This window comes from Ochotona curzoniae, unplaced genomic scaffold, assembly GCF_017591425.1.
Source record: "Ochotona curzoniae isolate NIBS_2020 unplaced genomic scaffold, NIBS_Ocur_1.0 contig_883, whole genome shotgun sequence".
Taxonomy (NCBI): Eukaryota; Metazoa; Chordata; class Mammalia; order Lagomorpha; family Ochotonidae; genus Ochotona; species Ochotona curzoniae.
Genome location: NW_024466599.1, coordinates 18,104,006 through 18,123,197, shown reverse-complemented (window position 1 = coordinate 18,123,197; position 19,192 = coordinate 18,104,006). Strand labels below are relative to the sequence as shown.

Sequence of the window (19,192 nt, the reverse complement as noted above, 5' to 3'; positions counted from 1 at the left end):
CGGGGGGCCTGACTGCAGTAGGAAAAGCATCCACTGACCTTGTTAATAAGAGCCCTGCCTCCTGTTGTTGGGAAGTGCCCCCCTGCTGCCCAACAGCAGTCTCTGGGTGTGTCTGCCTAGACTGGGCTCCGTCTGTCACTTCTGCAGGCGTCTAGGCCAATAGCCTAGCTGGAAGTTCAGCAGCCATGTGTGACATTGGTTCCTTCGTGGGTTCCATTCTGGGAAACTAGGTACACACATGAGTTTCAGAATGTTTGCACCGAAATTAATTTACCTTTTAATTCAATCTTTTCCACAAGCTTTCTGAATTTCTGGAGTATAAAATAAAGTTGTCCAAACAGGTGACAGACAGGAAAAAGGAAATTTCAGAATGAGAGACCCGGGTTGGATTTCGGGGCGGGTCAGGTGACTGGGAAGCCTTCATGGTCTTATTATAAGCAGGTCCCCAATATATCACCCCTCGCCTGGATGCTTGCCCCAGAAACACAGATTCCCCAGGAGGTCAAAATGTCCCCCAAATGCATGACACCCTCCACAGAGAGATGCAGGGGCTGAAGGCGATAAAATCTTCCTAACAACTGCCTCCAAGCCTTGAACACAAACCACCTGCTGATGGAAGATGCTCGGGAACTAAGGGTTTTTTTAGGAGAAACATTGAACATATTTTTTTCTCTTTCACTTTTTTAAATTTAAAAAAATGTTTAATTTATTGAACATGTTTGTTAAGTTCACTTGTATTCAATAGATACAATATTCTAAAGCATTCTTTTTAAAAATATATTTATTTATCTATTTATTAAAAAGGCCAAGTTAGAGGGAGAAGTAAAAGGACAAAAAAAAGAGGAAGCTCTTCCATTTGCTGATTCCCTTCTCAAATGGCTGCAACAGCATGAGCTGGGCCAGACTAAAGCCAGGAGCCTGGCATGCCATCTGGGTCTCCCACGTGGGTGCAGGAGCCCAAGAACTTGAGCTGCTTTTCCCAGGTGCATTAGCTGGATCAGAAGTGGAGCAGCTGGAGTTCAAGCTGGCATTCATATGGAATGCCAACGTCACAGGCTTAGCCTGCCAATATTGGCCCTGTAGCAGGTTCTGAGAAGGGTAAATTGGAATTGGAGACAAAACAAGGGAGAAGGAAAAGGAAGGAAAACAGAGAAGAACCAGGTGACGTGGCAAGGAAGCCCTAGAAGGAAGGTGCTGACTCTTGTGGTGTCCCTGGGGTCCCTAGACTGCCGTGCTCAGGGAACAGCCCCTGGCCGCCATGCTGTGAAAACCCCACATTTCTCTTTCTCAGCCTTCAGCCTACGTCCAAACAGGCTCCCCAAGCTCAGCCCCTCATCCGCCAACATTCACTGGATATCCCACCATGTACAACGCAGCAAAGATGATGTGCCTTAGGAGTGCCCCGGGGCAGCAGTGGGGAGAGGTCATGGACAGTCCCAGGATGCCCTGGCACCCACAAGAGGGGTGGGGGAAGCACTGGGCAGACCATGACCAGCCAAGAAGCAGGTGCAGAGGCTGCAACAGGAGCCGAACCCAGGCCAGCGGGCAGAGGTGGGCTGATAGACATTCCATCAAGAGTGAACGGCAGGAGCCAGGACACACAGGTGTCCCTGGGTTGGAGTCCCAATTCCCAGGATTCCTTTCCTTCCAGGCCATTCTCCCTCTGAGGCCCTCCTGGGATGTGCTGCTAGAGAAGGGAGAGGCACGTTCCCGTGGTCCTCCTGCCCCTGCAGTTGCTCACAGCACCTCCCCTCATATCTCTCTCCAGGTTAGAGTCCTGGATCCTGACGTTCTGCACCTGGTAGAGCATCAGCCTGTGCTGGCTGCAAGGCCTAGCACTCAGGACATGCATGGACTCCTTTGGGCCTCCTGAGGGCAGGGAGCCCAGGGAGCACCCTCTTGGGGGCACAGTTTCAGAGTGTGGACAGAGGTGGGACAAACACATTCCATCCTTCTTGTACAACAATGTCTCACAGGCCAGCTGTCTGGCAGATACCTGACATTGCCTGGCAGGTGCTGGCTTTCCAGCTGGGAGACCCAGGGTTAGGATTTCTATGTATATGGCCTGTCCAGGTGGCCAGAGCTTGGTGACCAACCTGACTGTACAGCAAGTGACATGGGTCTCTCTCTCTCTCTCTCTCTTTCTCTCTCTCTCTCTCTCTCTCTCTCTCTCTCACACACACACACACACACACACACACACACAGCCAAACACTAATGTGACAGTCTGTGGACACCAATTATGAAGTCTCTGATCCCCAAGGTGGCGGATGCCCCAGCCCCTTGCCCACCCCACGTGTGCTCACATCCACCTCCACCTGCCCACTCTTGCAGACAGAGCTTGTCGAATCAGGCTGAAAGCTGGGCAGGAGCCTCTGCTCCAGGAGCTGGGAGAAGACACCTGAAGCTGGACAGGGCTTTATCTGGGAGCTGCTGAATAATGAATCCAGCTCGGTCTCTGTGCTCCCAGACTGCACGCTGGTGCACAACACACACACACACACACACACACACACACACACACACACACACACACAACGTTGGGCTGACAACTTGGAGGGGCGGGAGCTGGCGGGGCTGGAGGCTCTGTGCGTCGTTGCTGGAAGGAGCAGCTCCCTCGGTTGCCTAGGTCTCTGTGGGCAGCGTTGCAGGGGTGCAGGAGGAGGTGGCTGCTGCGGCTGGCAGAAGAGGCAGGCGTGTGTGCTGCTCCACCAGCTCTGCTCTTCCCAGCCGTTCCCTCCCTGGCAGTGCCAGGCTCTTCACAGCCAGCATGGCCCTGTTCATTCACCTCAAGACAGTCTCGGAGCTACGGGGCAAGAGCGACCGGATCGCAAAAGTGACTTTCCGAGGTAGGGGGTCACCTAGCCCACACTCCGCTCCGGAGGCTGGTGGGGTTTGGGGCAGGCTGGTAGGAAGCAGGGTTGGAGGGAGGCTGGATGGAGAAGTTCTTGCAGGAGCTGGGGAGATGAGGGAATTTTCCCAAGTATCAGGGTCCCCTGTACTTTGGGGTTTCCCCTTATGATCACTAGTGTGCCAGTGTGTGGCAGAGCCTTCTGGAGCTCTCTCTCCCACCTCCAGGTTGGCCCCTTTGGGGTATGGAGTGGGATGGGGGCTGGACCTGGATGTCTAGGGTTGCCTGAGGTCAGGACAGCTTGGGAAGTTTGAGCCTAGCAGCAGAGCATACTGTTGGCTTCTTACTAACCTCTGTGGGGGCGGGAACCCTGACTCTCCTGTGTCCACGCTCTCCTGATCCTCTCAATCCTGAGTCCTGTTGTACCAGGGCTGGGGGAAGGAAGCCACTGGGAGCCCACATCTCCTGGGCCAAGAGGACCAGTGGGCAGAGAAGTGAGAGGGCCGTGTGTGCGTGTGTGTGTGTGTGTGTGTGTGTGTGTGTGTGTGTGTGTGTGTGCTTTAGAGAAGATGGGGGATAGCATGCAAACCCCCAAGGCAGCACCTGGTCCCAGGCTGGAGGCTGACAATCAGGAAGGGCTTCTGGGAGGAGGCAAGAGTTTCCTGAAACCTGTGGAATAGCAGGAATGAGAAGATGAGGACCTGGTAGGCAGAGGACAGAGTGCCCAAGGCTGGGGAAAGGGGACCTGCATCACAAAGGCAGAGAGGCCAGAGCTGTCCATGGTGGGCACAGAGAGGCAAAGTGGACATGACAGCAGACTTTCTGTCGACTAGAAGAAGGCAGACAGGAGGGGCGGGCTCCTTCCCACCCCAGCCCAGTGACTGTTTCCTCCACAGCACCCCGGAGTTGTGGATGCACCTGCTATCCTGTACCAGCTTTAGAACAGACAAGCACACCTTTCCCTGCTTCGAGTATGGCTCTGTGCTCACCAGGCAGCTCGCGTACTATTGCAGCTAGGCCAAGTTCAGGTGTACACAGACCCTCGTGACATTGGCAAAGGGGCCAAGACATGGTGTCTCAGCTTAAAGGAGCTCATGCCAGTTGCTTAGTCCTACAGCTGCTGTAGGGGAGCCCCTGTGTCTGCATAACATCCCTCTAGATTTGGAGCACAGAGGCTGGCCCTCTATCCTAGGTGCGCCCAACAGGAGTTAGCATGCCAACCACCTGGACCCTCACTGAGTGGAGAAATCCACTTCAAGTGTTTGTGGGAGGTGCCGGGGCCAGAGGTCCTGGCAGCAGGACTAGAGGACATAAGGATCTCTAGAAACAACATCGTCAGCAGAGTACCTGTGGCATTCAGCGGCAGACAGTTACAGGTGCTCCCCAGGAGACCAGCACCAACAGCAAGTCAGAAGGACCCCAGCACATTCCAGAATTTTCCACAGCATCTGCTGACACACAGAACTGCCAATGTCAGAGTAAATACTCTGAAGGAAGGAAAAATAGATGCCAGTGTTTAGGTGGCAGGAATCAGCCTGGTTCCTAGGGATGGAGGAAGTTGATTGTGCTGGATGTTGGATGGGCAGGTATAGGAGCAGTGAGTGGAGATAGAGATGGTGCAGCTGTTTTGGATAAGGGACTGACAGGACCTCAGGCCAGAGGGACCTGAAAGACAAGGGCAGTGGCTGGGAATATAGCCAAGATTCTGAGTCTGCTGGTGGCTGCCCAGACTACCTGACTCCAGGTTAGATGCAATGGAGGTGTCCTTCCTCTGTGTAACAATGAGGACATGTATCTGGAATCTTCTGGATCCAAGGCCCCAGGTGGGTGATGTCCCCACTTCCTGCCATGCAGGGCAGCTGAGAACCCACATGGGAGTCCTCAGACCTCCCCTGGCTCTCTCTGCTCTGGGGAGGTGTGTACATCCCATAGTGGGAATACCTGTTCATGTCATCTCTGCTGCCACAGCCTTCAGCTGTGACTTCCACCCTGTACTCCAGAGCCAAGGGACCATTGTCCCCACTGCAGTTCTCACAGCCTTTCATGGTCACATCTCTCCCCTTGCTCCCAGCCCCCAGCTCTGAGCTTCATTGGTCTATATTGTAACTTTTTATAGTAAAAGATCCTAAGCATACACAAGCACAGTTAGAGCAGTACAGCAGCCGGTCGCTCTCCCCATCCAGTGACCATGATCTTGAACTTATTCAAGGTCTCTCACTCCTGTTCCATTCGCACCCCTTCCCACTCCCACTCCAGATCATTTTGGCCACAGGATTTTATCTGCGAATAGTCAGTAGATAAAGACTCCAAGACCCCTCAAACTTCATCATTCCTAAACGGCAAATCATAACTCCCTATACCATCCAACAGTCAGTAATCAAAGTCCTATTATCTCATCACTGTCAACTTTTTTAAAATATTGATTTTTTTTATTGGAAAGTCAGATCTACAGAGAGAAGGAGAGACAGAGAGAAAAATCTTCCATCTGGTTCGCTAGCCCAAGTGGCCATAATAGCCAGAGCTGAAAAGATCTGAATACAGAGCCAAGAGATTCTTTCTGTTCTCCCACACAGATGCAGGGTCCTGAGGATTTGGGCCATCTTCTATTGCTTTTCCAGGCCACAAGCAGGGAGCTGGATGGGAAGTACAACAGCCGTGATACAAGCTAGTACCCATATGGGATGCTGGCGTATGCAAGGCAAAAACTTTAGTCACTAGGCCACGCCCATCAATGTAATTTTTAATAATAATTTATTTAGAGCTTCATTTTGGTATTTTACACACCAAGTATTTATTTAATGACTCATTCTTTCTTTCACTTACTCATCCAGGCGGTGAATCTGTGCTGAGGGCTGTTGTGTGTCCTGAGGCAGGGTGGGCAGCAGAAAGTGGGGCAAGTGTGGGTCACTGCTCAGGGCACCATCAGGGTGAGCATGCAGACTGTCATGGCAGCCTCGGGGCAGCTTGGGGCAGGGGCTGCCCAAAGAGGGTGAGCCAGAGTGAGCTGGAGGAGGCACTAAGGGAGGGGAAGGGGACTCAGCCACCCCACCAGGAACGTGCAAGGCCAGGTGGGAAGGGCAGGGCCCAGGAAGGCGTTTAGACTGAGCAGAGGGGATGAGCCTTCATAGACAAAACCCATGACAGGCCCCATTGGAGACACAGAGAGCTGGGGAGTCAGGGTAGGGCTAGGCAGCATTCTCAGCAGGAGCCAGGAGCCTAAGCTCTGACCTGGGGAGGAACTTTCTGGAAGCCAGTAAGGCTACAGGAAGTGGGCCCAGGGAAGAACCTGGGGTCTTGTGTATGCAGAGGCCGTGGGGGTGGCAGGCAGGAGTGACCTGGCATTCAGAGAGGAGGGGCAATGCTGGGATCTGGGGGAGCAAGCAGGAGGGCAGGACTTGGTGTTTCGGAATGAGAGGAGCATGGTTTGTGGCTCTGGGGACAGCAGAGGACTCAGGGAAATCCAGGGAGCAGTGGGCGGGGCCTCAGTCGATCCTTACACCAGTGGCCAACATCCTGAAATCTGCCAGACATGGAGGGCCGGAGCCAGCCCCACAGGGGTGGGCAGGTTGATGAGCCGCTTTGCCAGCAGCAGCATGGTGCTCAACACAGGGCAGGGGCAGGAGCAGGCAGTCAGTGAGCATCAGGCATCCCAGGGCAATCTACGATGCAAGCAGCACCAGGCAGAGACCTGTGTCTCCTGCCCACGGTTCCAGAAAAGTCTCTTGAGACAGAGGATGTGGTGTGATCGTCTTTACCCTGTTCCTCAAGGCCTCTTTCTGGGAAGACTGAGCCGCTCTCCAGGCAACGGATTCCACAGTCCTAGTTTCTGTTCAGTGTTTTTCAAAGGAGCGGGGCAGCTCCTGTTTCACCAAAGTTCACGTTTCATTCACCAGCTTATTTGAAAGCCAGCAAGGAAGATCAAGTCAGAACGGTATTTTTACCCAGCTCGAGGGTGTAGCAGCAGGCACACTCCCATTCTGCCTCATCACCGTCCCCATGGCTGGCACAGAACGGGTGCTCAGCACAGCTTGTGAGTCAATAGGACCACCAGCTCCTCCATCTGTCCCTATAACAAAGGGACGGGGACTCCGCAGTTGTTGAGTGTGTGGCTGGCAGCACGAGGAGCTCAAAGAGGAACACCGTGCTGTTGCCCATCCTTTGCTCCTGGGTCTGAACAATGGGAACCAGAACGAGCAGCTACTTCCAAGACCAAGGGGGTGTCTGGGAGACGGGTAGGGTGCCACAGAGCAAGGAAGTACCAGCCCTGCCCTGCCACTGACTCATACATGAGCCTGGGGTTCCACTGTGCGTCTCTGGGACGGTGAACCAGGAGGTGCACATGGCATTGGAATAACAATTTGTGCAAAATGAAGGATTGGAGGTGGAGGGGGCCAATGCTTGGTTAAGAAATGGAAGAAGGAAACGGGCAGCCTCCTGCTACCGGAGGGGTCCCCAGCACCCCACCACATCTGGCTCGGCGAGTTGATACTGATTTCTAAGCTTGCTGCCTAAGGCACTCAGCTGCTTTCCTAAATGATTCTTTTTGGAATTGAATCTCTTTGCTCCTGTGCCATTAACTCCCCTTCTGCGTTCCTCACAGGAGGAGAAGTGTTATTCAACAGATCATCATAAACAGTTAGGAAGGAAAACCATTAGGGGTCTAGGAGATTGGATGCTGTCGGAGACCACCGTGACCCAGATGGCATTTCTGGGGTGTTACACTCCCAAACCAAAAGCAGTATGTCTGTGTTCTTCCATACAGGTGGAATACTCGCTCACTGAGACAGACCACAGGCTGGGCGGTTAAATGAGCCTCATGTTTCCAAAACCTGGCATCCTCCAGAGCCTGCTCTCTGTCTACAGTGGAATCTGATTAGAGATCAATAAGATAACTTACAGCTTTAATCATGCATGAGAAGGAAGAACACAAATTAAACGATAATGAAAACGTGGCAATGTTTAAAGGTTTAAATACAGCAGGAAAGAAAAGAGTAAACTGTCATTCATATTGTGGGCTTAGCAAGGTATCCAGAGAAATACAAATGAAACCAAAGCCTAGAAATATGTTTGCTAAATGAAAAATGTCAGACAGCAAGCAAAAAAAAATCACATATTTTATAATTCCGTTGAAGTGAAATGTTCAGAATAGGCAAATCCATGAAGACAGCAAGTAGTTGGACAGTGACCAAGGGCTGGGGGGTGGGGAAGAGAGAGTGACAGCTAGCGGGCATGGGGTCTCCTTCTGGAGTGATGAGAGGTATTGGAAATAGGTGGATGTGTTGGTTGCTCAACCTCATGCATGAACTAAAAGCCCTTGGATTGTGCATTTTTATTAGAAAGAGGGTTTTATAAGATGTAAAGTGTATTTTCATAAACAAAAATAACGACAACCTCCCCCCTCAAAAAAAAAAAAACAGAAGAAGGAAATGGAAATAGATAAAAATCCAAGGAAAATGAACAAAAGCAAAAGCTGGTTCTTTGTAAAATTTGCTCTAATAGAGAAGACTGATCAAGGAAAAAAAACCCAAGAAAATATAAATTATTGATGTCAGGAAAAAAAGGACTATGGGAAATGGCATTGTAACATAGTAAGTTCAGTCTCTGCCTGCAGTGCCAGCGTCCCATTTGGGCACTGATTTGAGTACCAGCTGCTCAAATTCTGGTCCAGCTCCCTGCTAATGTTTCTGGGGAAAGCAGCAAAAGATGGCCCAGGTCCTTGGGTTCCTGCACCCTCATGGGAGACCAGGAAAAAGCTTCAGGCTCCTGGCTTCAGATCAGTCCAAATCCGGCCACTATGACCATTTGGGGAGTAAACCAGCTAATGAAAGATTTCTGTCTCTCTCTTTCCCTTTCTCTCTCTTTTTCTCCCTCCCTCCTTCTCTCCTTCTCTTTCCTTAACTCTACCTCTCAAATAAATTATTTTTTAAAAGAGGTAGTGTAATTGCATTTAAAAGAAAACAGGGGAATATTACAAATAATTTGTCCCAGTAAATTCTACAACTCAAACAAATCTTTTTGAAGCAACCTGCTACAACTGATACACAGAAGTGGAAGGGGCCAGCATGGTGGCATAACATGGTACTCCTCACCCTGCAGCACCAGCACCCCATACAGGCAACAGTTCAGGTCCCAGCTGATCCACTTCTGATTCAGCATCCTGTTTATGGCTTGGGAACAGAGGTAAATAGCCCAAGCTATTGGGCCCCTGAACCCTTGAACTGTAGGAGACCCAGAAGAAGCTCCTGGCTTTAAATCAGCCCAGCCCTGGCTGTTGCGACCATTTGGGGAGTGAATCTTCAGATGGAAGATCTCTCTCTTGCTCTCTCTCTCTCACTCTCTCTCTACAATTATTTCAAGTAAAATAAATAAATATTTTTAAAAAGAAAAAAATGAAAAATCTGAAGAACTGAATTTCATCTCCCTTTTTAAAAGATTTATTTATTGGGTCCAGTACAATGGCTCAATTGACTAGCCTCTCTTTGTAAGTGTCGGCATCCCATATGGGCTCCAATTGATGTCCCAGCTTCTCCACTTCCCATCCCCTGAGAAAGCAGTAGAGCATGGACCAAGACTTTGGGACCCTGTATCCACGTGGGAGACCCAGAAGAAACTTCTGGCTCTTGGCTTTGGATCAGCTCAGCTCTGGCCATTTCAGTCATTTGGACAGTGATCCAGTAAATGGAAGATCTTTCTGTCTCTCCTGTCTGTAAATCTTATTTGCCTTTCCAATAAAAACAAATAAATCTTTTAAAAATATATTTGAAATGTAGAACAATATAGAAGGAGAAGAGAGGAAAGGAATGGAAAGGGGCGAGAGAGAGGTCTTCCTTCTGCTGTTTCACTCCCCAGATGGCTGATACAGCTAGGTCTGTGCCAAGCAGAAGCTAGGAGCCAGAGATTCCTCTTGGGTCTCACGTATGGGATAGGAAACTCAAGTTTGTAGAAAATGCTTCATGTTTTTTGGATTAAAATATGCTACTTCTCTACAATTCATGTATAGACTAAATATAATACCAATTAAAAATCACAGCAGGCTACATTTTTAATAATGACGTTTGTATACACACACACATATATGAACATGCAAAGGATCTGAAATAAACAACCCTTGAAGTTGGAGAAGAAATCTGGAGCGTCTACACTACTAAATGACTTATTGTGAAGTTGTAGGAATTGAGACAGCATGGCATTGGCCACCCCGTGAATTAACATACAAACCAGTGGGTCAAAATCCAGTACTCAGAAACACATCCCATCGAATCAAGTGGTTTTCCAACCAAGGCACTGGATACCTAGAAAAACTAGATATTTACACAGAACTTCCAACTCCTACTTTACAACACCCACAGAAGTTAATTCAAGATGATTGTAGAATTAGACAAAAAATAAGCTTCTAGGAGAACACATAGAATATTTTTTGTTATATTCTTCAGTTAGGTGAAGATTGATTCCAAGAGAACAGCAAAAAATCACCAACAGAAGAAACAGATTTCATTAAAAATTAAGATTTCTAAAAAAGTAACAACTCCTAGTTGTCAACAAAGTCACACAAGAATATGAGCCAGGAAGCCACACACGATAAAAGCACCACACTTATCGGATGAAGGACTTTAGCCACAACATACAAAGAATGCTTTGACATCATTTAGGAAAAGGTGACCAATCACATTTTCCAAATAGGCAAAAATCTCAGACACTTATAACATCAGATATACAAGTGGCTAATACACACTTGAAAACGTAGTCAACTCCATCAGTCATGAGAGAAGTGACAATCCAAATTACATTGAGACCGTAGGCCATAAACTCTAAAATGGCCAAAATGCTGATGTCTTCAGGTGACAAGCAGCTGCTGGTGAAGAGGCAGAACCACTCAAACCTTTGCTTAGCTGATGGGACTGTACACGGGAGCAACCCCGTCAGAACACAGCTTGAGGATCTCTGTTCAGCAGCTCCCTACCCTGTGAACCAGCGCTCTTGCACGTAGGTGTTTCCTCGAGAGAACTGCAGTCATCACAGAGAGACTCCTACCAGAACATTCACGACAGCTTTTCTCATGAACAGCTAGCTCAACACTGGCAGCAACTTGGAAGTGCCGCCCAAGACTGGACCGACAATCATGTGTCTTCTCACACCAAAGCAGTCCTCAACAACACAAATGAACAAACCGGATCACCAGCCTTCTGCGCTCTTGGCCCTAGAACCACAGATCCAGGCAGCTGAGCTTGCAAATATTTGGGAGCAAAAAAAAAAAAGTGTCTGTACTAAATACATGCAGATTCATTTTCTTATCATGATTATACGATTCAGTGTAACAATGATTTATGCTATGTTAGCATTGTCCCAGGTATTAAAAGAAATCTAGATAGTTTCAAGCAGACAGGAGAGTGTGCATACGTTATGTGCAAATATTCACACTACAAAATCATATAGAAAGAACTTGAGCATCCAAGGACTTCTGTAACAGCAAGGAATTAAGCCTGGGACTCCCTTCAGATTCCAAGGGATCCTGGCATTGATATGGGCAACAGTATGGATAGATCACAGAAGCACAGCATTGATTTAAAGAAGACGAGCTCCAGGAAAGTACATTCTGTGGAAAACATTGTCAGACACTCATCTTTGATGCTAGAAACCAGAGCTCCGATTTCCAGGGCAGTGGGAAAGAACTGACTGCGAGAGGGCACCTCTAGGCTATGTGGTGATTATACACAATGATGTGCATATATTGAGGCTCCCTCCATTGTTCCCTTAAGATCTGTGAATATAAATCTTCCCTATGTAGTTAAAAAAAGAAGACATTAGCATGCCTAAAAGACCTAGAACTGCAAAAATAGTATATAAAAAGAGGGAGAACGTATTTCTGATTATATGCTACTAAAAATATACTGCAGATGTGATTCATAATAGAGAAGACCCTTTTGATACATTGCACCTAACTTGAGGTTTCAAACGGATGACAGGAGTATTTAGTAGAAGAATAACTGACGTTTCTTTTGCATAATGAACCATGAGCTCAGCGCTGTTCCCCTAAGCATTACCATTTCCCGTGGTTGGTAGATTAGAAAGGCCAACAATTTCTTCAAGGACACATGGCTAGTGAGTGTTGAGCAGGGATTTGAACTCAGGTACTCTGGACCTAGCACATCATCCTCCATACTGGGTCACTCAGACTTTCTAAGAAACAGTCTTCCACAGACCCTGATAAGACCAGGGCATAGGCTAGTCACCCCGATCGTGGTTGCTAACCTCTTGAGGTTGACAAGTCTAGACCCTAAGGATTGGAATGCCCAGCTGCAGGACTCCCAGCCTCCATGTCACAGCTCCAGGTCCACTTCTGCATGCATGAATGCCTGATTCCCTCCCTGCAGCTCCATGAGAGCAGTGAGCCTATCCAAAGGCACAGGCTGATCTCAACTGGGGAGAAGGAAAATTCCACAGGGCCCCACTCTGAGAGCCAGGGTGGGAGGGAAGCAGATGCCAGGGCATGGTGCAGGTGCCTGCCGATGTTCTGTGAGGTTCATCCAGGCAGTGCTTGCAAGGAAGCTCTGCGAATTTGAAATGATATCTGAGATAGCAGGTGTAAGTCCAAGATACTGCTGGGATAATGGGTCACAGGGCTCAGTGCTGGCAAAATCATGATGTCTCTGAAACATGTCCTCAGCTACCCTCCTCCTTCCCCTGCTACACACACACACACACACACACACACACACACACAGGCTCTCTGGGGTTCTTAGCATCACAATCAGTCTTCCTTTTACAGACCCCTCCCAGGACACAGCCTCTTTCATGCCTCCCTTTCCTACAGAAGTTGCAGCAATGCTCTGTCCAGTGCCTTCAGCACACCCCTAGCAGAGTCCTTTCAAACACATGCTCACGCTTTGCCCTCTGCCGGGACATCTGTTCTGCCTCCTGTCCCACAGTCTGTCTGCATCTCTGGATTCTGTCTGCTCTTCCAGTGTTACTGCCCAGCCCTCCACAATGTCTGCCTTGACAAACTGAGCTGACAGTAATTTCACTTTTTTTTTTCCTGGATTCTTCCTTTTTTATGCTTTTTTTGTGAACCATCGATCTGATTCTGCCCTATACGATAAATTTTCCCATGCTTGACATAGCCTTCTCTGTAATCAACTCTTACAGGTAGCATTCAGATTTAAGTTGTGTTATCGATATTTGGGAGATTGGTTCCATCTTCTGGTTCACTCCCTAAACACCCACAATGGCCAGGACGGGGGACCACAACAAAGTCATGAGTTGGGAATACAAACCAGGTCTCACACACGGAGCCCAGGTAACCTGTATGACCACAGGCTGCAGGATCTGCATGAGCAGGAAGCTGGGATCAGGAACAGAGCTGGGAAGCAAGCCTAAGCTTGTGGGACACAGTCATCATGTCCGGTATCTTAACCACTCAGTTAAATACCCACTGTTCAGATCCATATGATCCTCACAGAACTCCACTCCCCCACGGCCAGGTGGTCATGCTGACCCAGACCCAGATGGGAAATGGAAGAAGGCAAAGGAGTAGGCACAAGTGCCTCTGGACCTACCTTGGCACCAAGGTCTGGCTCCTGCTGGGTAAGCCAACAGCAAGAGGGAGATGCCCTGAGCAGGTAGGCTGTTTGGTACACTTAGATCATATCCCATGGAAGTCCAGGGCACTGACCTGCCTGTGAAGCAAGCTCTGAGCTCACCTACACACACCTGCAGGAGGCCAGCTATGGTGTGGACGTTGTCAAATAGCAAAAAGCAAAAAGCAGTTTCTGTTTAGCTTTGGAACCCAATATCCAAAGTCCCTCTGGCTGGGAGTGTGTGCATCCCAGGCAGCGGCGCTTACTAAACTGGGACTACAGACTCTGCACTGATACTCCCAGGGGGAGGGCAGATGTCCCACCACACAGCACAGCCCTCCCATGCCTTGCAAAGAGAGAAGCTGGAGTTCAATTTCCCCAACTCACCCCTGCTGCTCACTGGATCCCAGAAAGTCTCTCCATGCAGGGAAGAGAATATGTTCTTCCAAATTTGATTCTTGATCTTTCCTGTGGCAAGAAAGGGAATTGGAGGTTGGGAGTTTTCAGTTTTACTTGGCACTCATTTGAAATGAAGCTGAAATGTTAGTAAGACTGGTGAAGAGCTGGTCCTGTGGTACAGCAAGTTAGGCTGCCTCCTACAGTGCTGGCACCCCATATAGGTACCAGTTGTCATCCTGGCTGCTCCATTGCCACCTAGCTCTCTGCTAACATGCCTTGGGAAAAAAGCATAGGATGACTCAAATGCTTGGGCCCCTGCACCCATGTGGGAGACCCAGTCCTGGCCTAGTCCTGGCTTTTGCAGCCAGTACATGAAAGGTCCATTCTTTCTTTTCTCTCTGATTTTCAAATAAAAAGGAAAGATGTGTTGAGTGAGTAGGTGTTAGGTGGCAATGAACTTGAGGAGATGAGATTGGTAGCCCTTACTGATAACTTGAAGTGGATGACAGAGGTCCCTGGCCCTGTCACTGAGAAGAAAAACAGCAGGAGTGACACCTGCCACCGTGCACATTTTTCCTAACAAGTCTCTCATCACAGAGGCCCAAGACAGTGCTGTTTGCTTAATTAAGTCAGCCTTTTTATGGTCTCTATACTAGGAACCTGTTAGGCCATCCTGGCTGAGGGTATTGACCAGCGGTCATTCCCCAGAGCCTGAGTCCAAGATGCTTTAGTGCATTTCAAAGTACAGCCCTGACGGCTGAGCCTTGCCAGGGCCCCTTTCACAGGTATTTGATCTCCTTTCAAGCAAGCCTATGGGACAGAGGCCAGCAGTTGGGGTTTGAGCTGATTGAAAGCTTGCATTGGAACTGACCCCATTCAGAGGGCCTCACTGGCACCGTCCCTCCTTTTCCCTGCTGGCTTGCTCCACTTTCCACTACAGGAGACCCCCGAGTGCAGCTGTAATCCCAGCATCATCAAGACCTTCCAGGATGAAAAACACCTTTGATTTTTTTTTTCCAAGTGAGCAGCTACAGAGCCCTGGGAGAAGTACCCCCCTCTGCCCCCACCTCCATACACACTCTCCTAATTCACAGTCTCAGGTGGGAGTCCCCCATGGGAAATACCTCCCTGGGATCCCAGCACAGGCTGCCCCACTCCTGTTCCTTCTCTTCCCCAGGCTGCCCTGGGCTCCGTGCTGGAGATTTTTGTTTCTGATAGTCAGCTTTTGTTTGTTCCCTAGCCAGCACTGAAGATGCTTTCCTTCCCACCGCATCCCCTTTGCATCTGTTTGCTGTGTGGGCAGGTTCTTGCTCACTGCCTCTGCCCCAGGTTTTTGGATGCAGTCCTCCCACTAAATCCCCACTACCAAATACACACACAACTGCTTCCTCAGATCACCCACAAGCCTCTAGTTAAGCGCCCCACCCCCCCATCATGTCCCCAGCCCACCTCATCACTGGGCAACTCTGTGTCAAACTAGAACAGCTCCTGAGACATGAAAACCACTGGCCTTTTAAGTCAGGAATCTGGCCAGAGGCAGAGTTCCCAACAGGCAGCAGCCTGCCCTGCAGAGCCTCCTTCAGCCCCCAGCCCCATCGCCCAGGTGTGATTAAAGCAGGTTCACCTGCAGCTCCTCCCCAGCTGGGCCCTGGTTCAGCCAGATCTCCCAGGTTTTCAGGGCGGGGCGGTGGGGAGAACTCTGTGCTCCTCTCATGCAGGTCCCAGTCCTGCCCCCCAGTACTGACCCACACTGACTCCCTGATCCCCCATCCTGCCCAGGTAGGCGTGGGCTCTTCCTGGAGACAGCCCTCAAGGTCTGGGTTGCTGGCTTAGACCCATGGAGGCTGCTTTTCAGAATTTGCTTTCAGGAAGAAGTAAAGTACGGATGGGCATTAAACAGAATCCAACTCCCCTATGGACAGCAAAGAGCAGAGCCTGCTGCTTCCAGCACTTTCTCCCTCTCTCTTCCAGGAATACAAACATCTTTAATGGTCTGAGACCTTTGTCCACTCAGAAGCAAAACACATGCACATGTAATTAGAAGGTGGAGTCTTTGATTAGCAGGGCTATCTTTCAGGAGTTGAAATTCAGAGGGGACTAAATCATTCTCAGTGGCAATTTTTGATGAACTTTCCTACTTCCGGTTTCTCTTGGAAACTCCTTCTCATGTGGCCCCTCTCACTCCCAAGCATTATTTGTCCTCCCTTCTCTGTGCCATTCATTTCTCTGACTTGTGCAAATGGTAACCTGTTGAGGTACCTGTCCCAGTTCCCTGGTGGAGCTGAGGGGTAGGATCCTGTACCTTTGACCCTCTGTCCATCCATCTATCCCCAGCTCTGGATAGGACATCAGAGCCTACTGGCGAGCTAGCTGGAGCCCCCTCATGTAGTCCTACCATGCTTAACTTGCCTCCGGTTCTCTCCCAATTTTGTTTCCTCTGACCAAAACGGGCCAGTCATGTACCAGGTAGGCCAGAAAAGAGGGCAGTGCTAGTTCTAAGTCCCACATTGAGTTAGTGTCAGGAGGGGTTAGGGACAGTGTACCCACTTCACATACCATCTGTTACCTGTGCCGGTGTGAGGCAGGCAGGTGCATAGCAATTCCTGGCTTTTCCTCCTGCCAAGACTCTTGGCCAGGGAATGACAATGTGAACAACACAAAGCAACACTACTTGGGGTGGCTGCTGGTCACAAGAAGTCACAAGGAGTCACAAGGAGCTGATTCCACAGACCTCTTGTCAGCAGGCAAGGGACTTGCTGCCTTCAGGACTAGGCTTCTGCTAGGGTGGGGGATGGGGGTAGGGTGAGGGTAGAGCAGGGCCACCGGCAGAGCTAGGGAAAGCAGATGGAGGCTGTTGGGAAAGCAGTGAGGTGGAAGCAGGAGCCCTCTCACAGAGGCTTGAGAATTCCTGGACTTTAGTAGTTCTGCTGTGAAGGGGAACTGATGGCGTGACCTGCCCCAGAAGGTCAGAGGCAAGGTCACAGGGGCCTGCCCCACCTGGGAGGATCCTATGAGTTGTGACAGCTGGGGTTCACAATAAATGTGAGTCAGGTGTGTTTGTGTCAGCTCCAGTTTGACTCCAACTTCTTGATAGAGACTAGCCTGACTCTAGAACTTGCTCTTTCTCCTCCACAGGCCAGTCCTTCTACTCCCGGGTGCTGGAGAACTGTGAAGATGTGGCTGACTTTGACGAGGTAGGACACCCAAGACGTGGCTCTTATGGTCTTGCACTTGCTGGGCAACCAGCAGTCGTCATGTCCCCCTTCTCTCTTGTCGCTGCATACCCTTCTCTCAAATGCAACCGATGCAATGTCTTTCATGCGTTTCCTGTGGCTTCCTGCGTATCCTTGCAAAATGTGTCCTACTGTCTTGGGAGCATATAATTAATATTTATCTGGCCTTCCATTTTTCCTACTCTTTGCCCCACTCCCACCACCACCAAAGATATATTTATTTAATTGAAAAGGAGTTACAAAGTGTGTGTGGAGGGGGAGAGGGAGAGGCAGGGAGTGAGAAAGGGAGAGAGATTTATCTGCTTATTCATTCTCCAGAAGGTTGCAACACTAGGGCTGGGCGAGGGAACTCCATCCAAGTTTCCCATGTGGGTAGCAGGGCCCCAAGCACTTGGGCCATCTTCCACTGCTTTCCCAGGCCATTAGCAGGGAGCTGAATTGGAAGTGTTGCAGCTGGAATTTGAACAAGCACCTATATTGGATGCCAGCATTGCAGGTGGGTAGCTTAGTTCACTGCACCACAACGCTGGCCCCCTGTGCACTGTTTTGAAGTCTTACCTGTATTGAAACCATGTTTCAGGGGACACCTCTGATACATAGCAAGGTGACAACTCTTCGCATTTGCCTGGGACCGAGGGACAGCCTGGGACATAGACTGTCAGTGCTGACACTGGGAAAGTTCAGGAAAACCTCCTTACGCATCTTACCCACGCTGCCAGGGAGAGAGTCTAGCTCGCTGCCCCTCCAACAGGCAGTGGTAGTGCTGTGTGTGTCTCTTGGCACTGTGTGTGTCATCAGACTCAACTTGGACACACCTGTGCCCGCATCTCCATCGGTAGGTGCTTCCCAGCTCCTCGAATCATGCTTGTTTGAGGGTAGTAGCTCATTATTGCTTTAATGTACACTTCTTCAGTTACTAATGGGTTTGAACCTCTCTGGCTATGCCTTCAGGATTTTAGTTTCCTCTTTTGAGCATTGTCTCCCCATACTCTGCCTGTTTTTCCTCTTGGCTTTTTCTCATTGATTTGCAAATGTTCTTTGTATTTGCTACATCACCAAGCCCTGTTGACTTTAGATATTACCTTCTCCCAGTCTGCATGTGTCTCTTAACTGAGTCTGTGGTGAGGCTCCAAAGCCCTAACTCTTCTGCACTTTCAAGTTTTCTGGAAGAAGTGTCCCTCTCCCAGTTACGTATGTATGCCCTTCTGATTTTATAGTTATACATTATTTGTGGTGTCCAATAAGGGTTTAGGTTCATTGTTATGTAAGAAGCCCCTTTTCCAAACATAACTCAGTCAGCAGCTTTCCTCCCTATATTTGCACTCTAGTAAGTTGTGTGTTGAGTCCTCTGTTCCACCTCATTAGTCGATATGTCTGTTCTGGAACCTTCCCCAATTAACTACATTAATTTGGATCTTTTGTATGCCATCAACACATTGCTACAGTATTTGAGAAGTCACCCAGTGGATAACCGGTCTCTTTATGTGCCACTTTGCTTTTCAAATAAGATAAATCTTCAAGAACATAATAACAAAGTTATAGATCCATGTATGGATCTTGATCCTTGCAGATAAATTTCAAAGTAAGTTCAAAAAAGTTCTTCCAAAAACTTAACTCTGGACTTTGATTGAGCCTGCACTGAAAGTGGGGAGATCATAGGAAATACCTCATCCAAATTAGCTGCCATGCATCGCTCAGGTTTCTACATTTTCTACAAGTCTCAGGGATTCTTGATCATTTCCTTTGTGCTTTAGTGTTTTGAGATCATCGTGCGTGAACCCAGGCTTGTGTTGCATTCTTTAGTTGGTCATTGTCAGCATAGAAAGCAGCTGTCTTAAGACCGTGGTTTGTTGGCAACTTTGCTGAACTCTTGTTGGTTTGAACTGTTTACCTGCCGATTCTGTTTTTCTGTGTAACATATTGTCTACTATAGAAGTGTTTTCTCTCTCCTTCCCAATCTTTAGTGAGCTAGTTCCTTGTGTCTCCATAGAGTGTTGACCGTGACCTCTGGGTCTTTGGTGAACAGTAGTGATGGTAGGCATCTCAACATTAAGGAAGAAAAGAAAATGCACCTAAGGTTTTGTCATCAAGTACATTTCTGGTCATAGATTTTACTCTCTAAATTTGTCTTATTG

At 49.0% G+C, this 19,192-nt stretch overlaps 1 protein-coding gene across 3 annotated transcripts in view; it reads left to right on the top strand.

The window, feature by feature from the left end:
* Nucleotides 1-2,588: 2,588 nt before the first annotated feature.
* OTOF (otoferlin) overlaps nt 2,589-19,192 on the top strand; it is a 75,751-nt gene continuing 59,147 nt past the window's right edge. For 2 of the 3 annotated variants that reach the window (XM_040993951.1, XM_040993950.1), the window contains exons 1-2: nt 2,771-2,849; nt 16,960-17,018. In XM_040993951.1, coding sequence (XP_040849885.1) covers nt 2,771-2,849; nt 16,960-17,018 — 138 coding nt within the window. Of the gene's footprint in view, nt 2,850-16,959; nt 17,019-19,192 lie in introns of all 3 variants that reach the window. The other variant, XM_040993949.1, reaches the window with a different exon arrangement.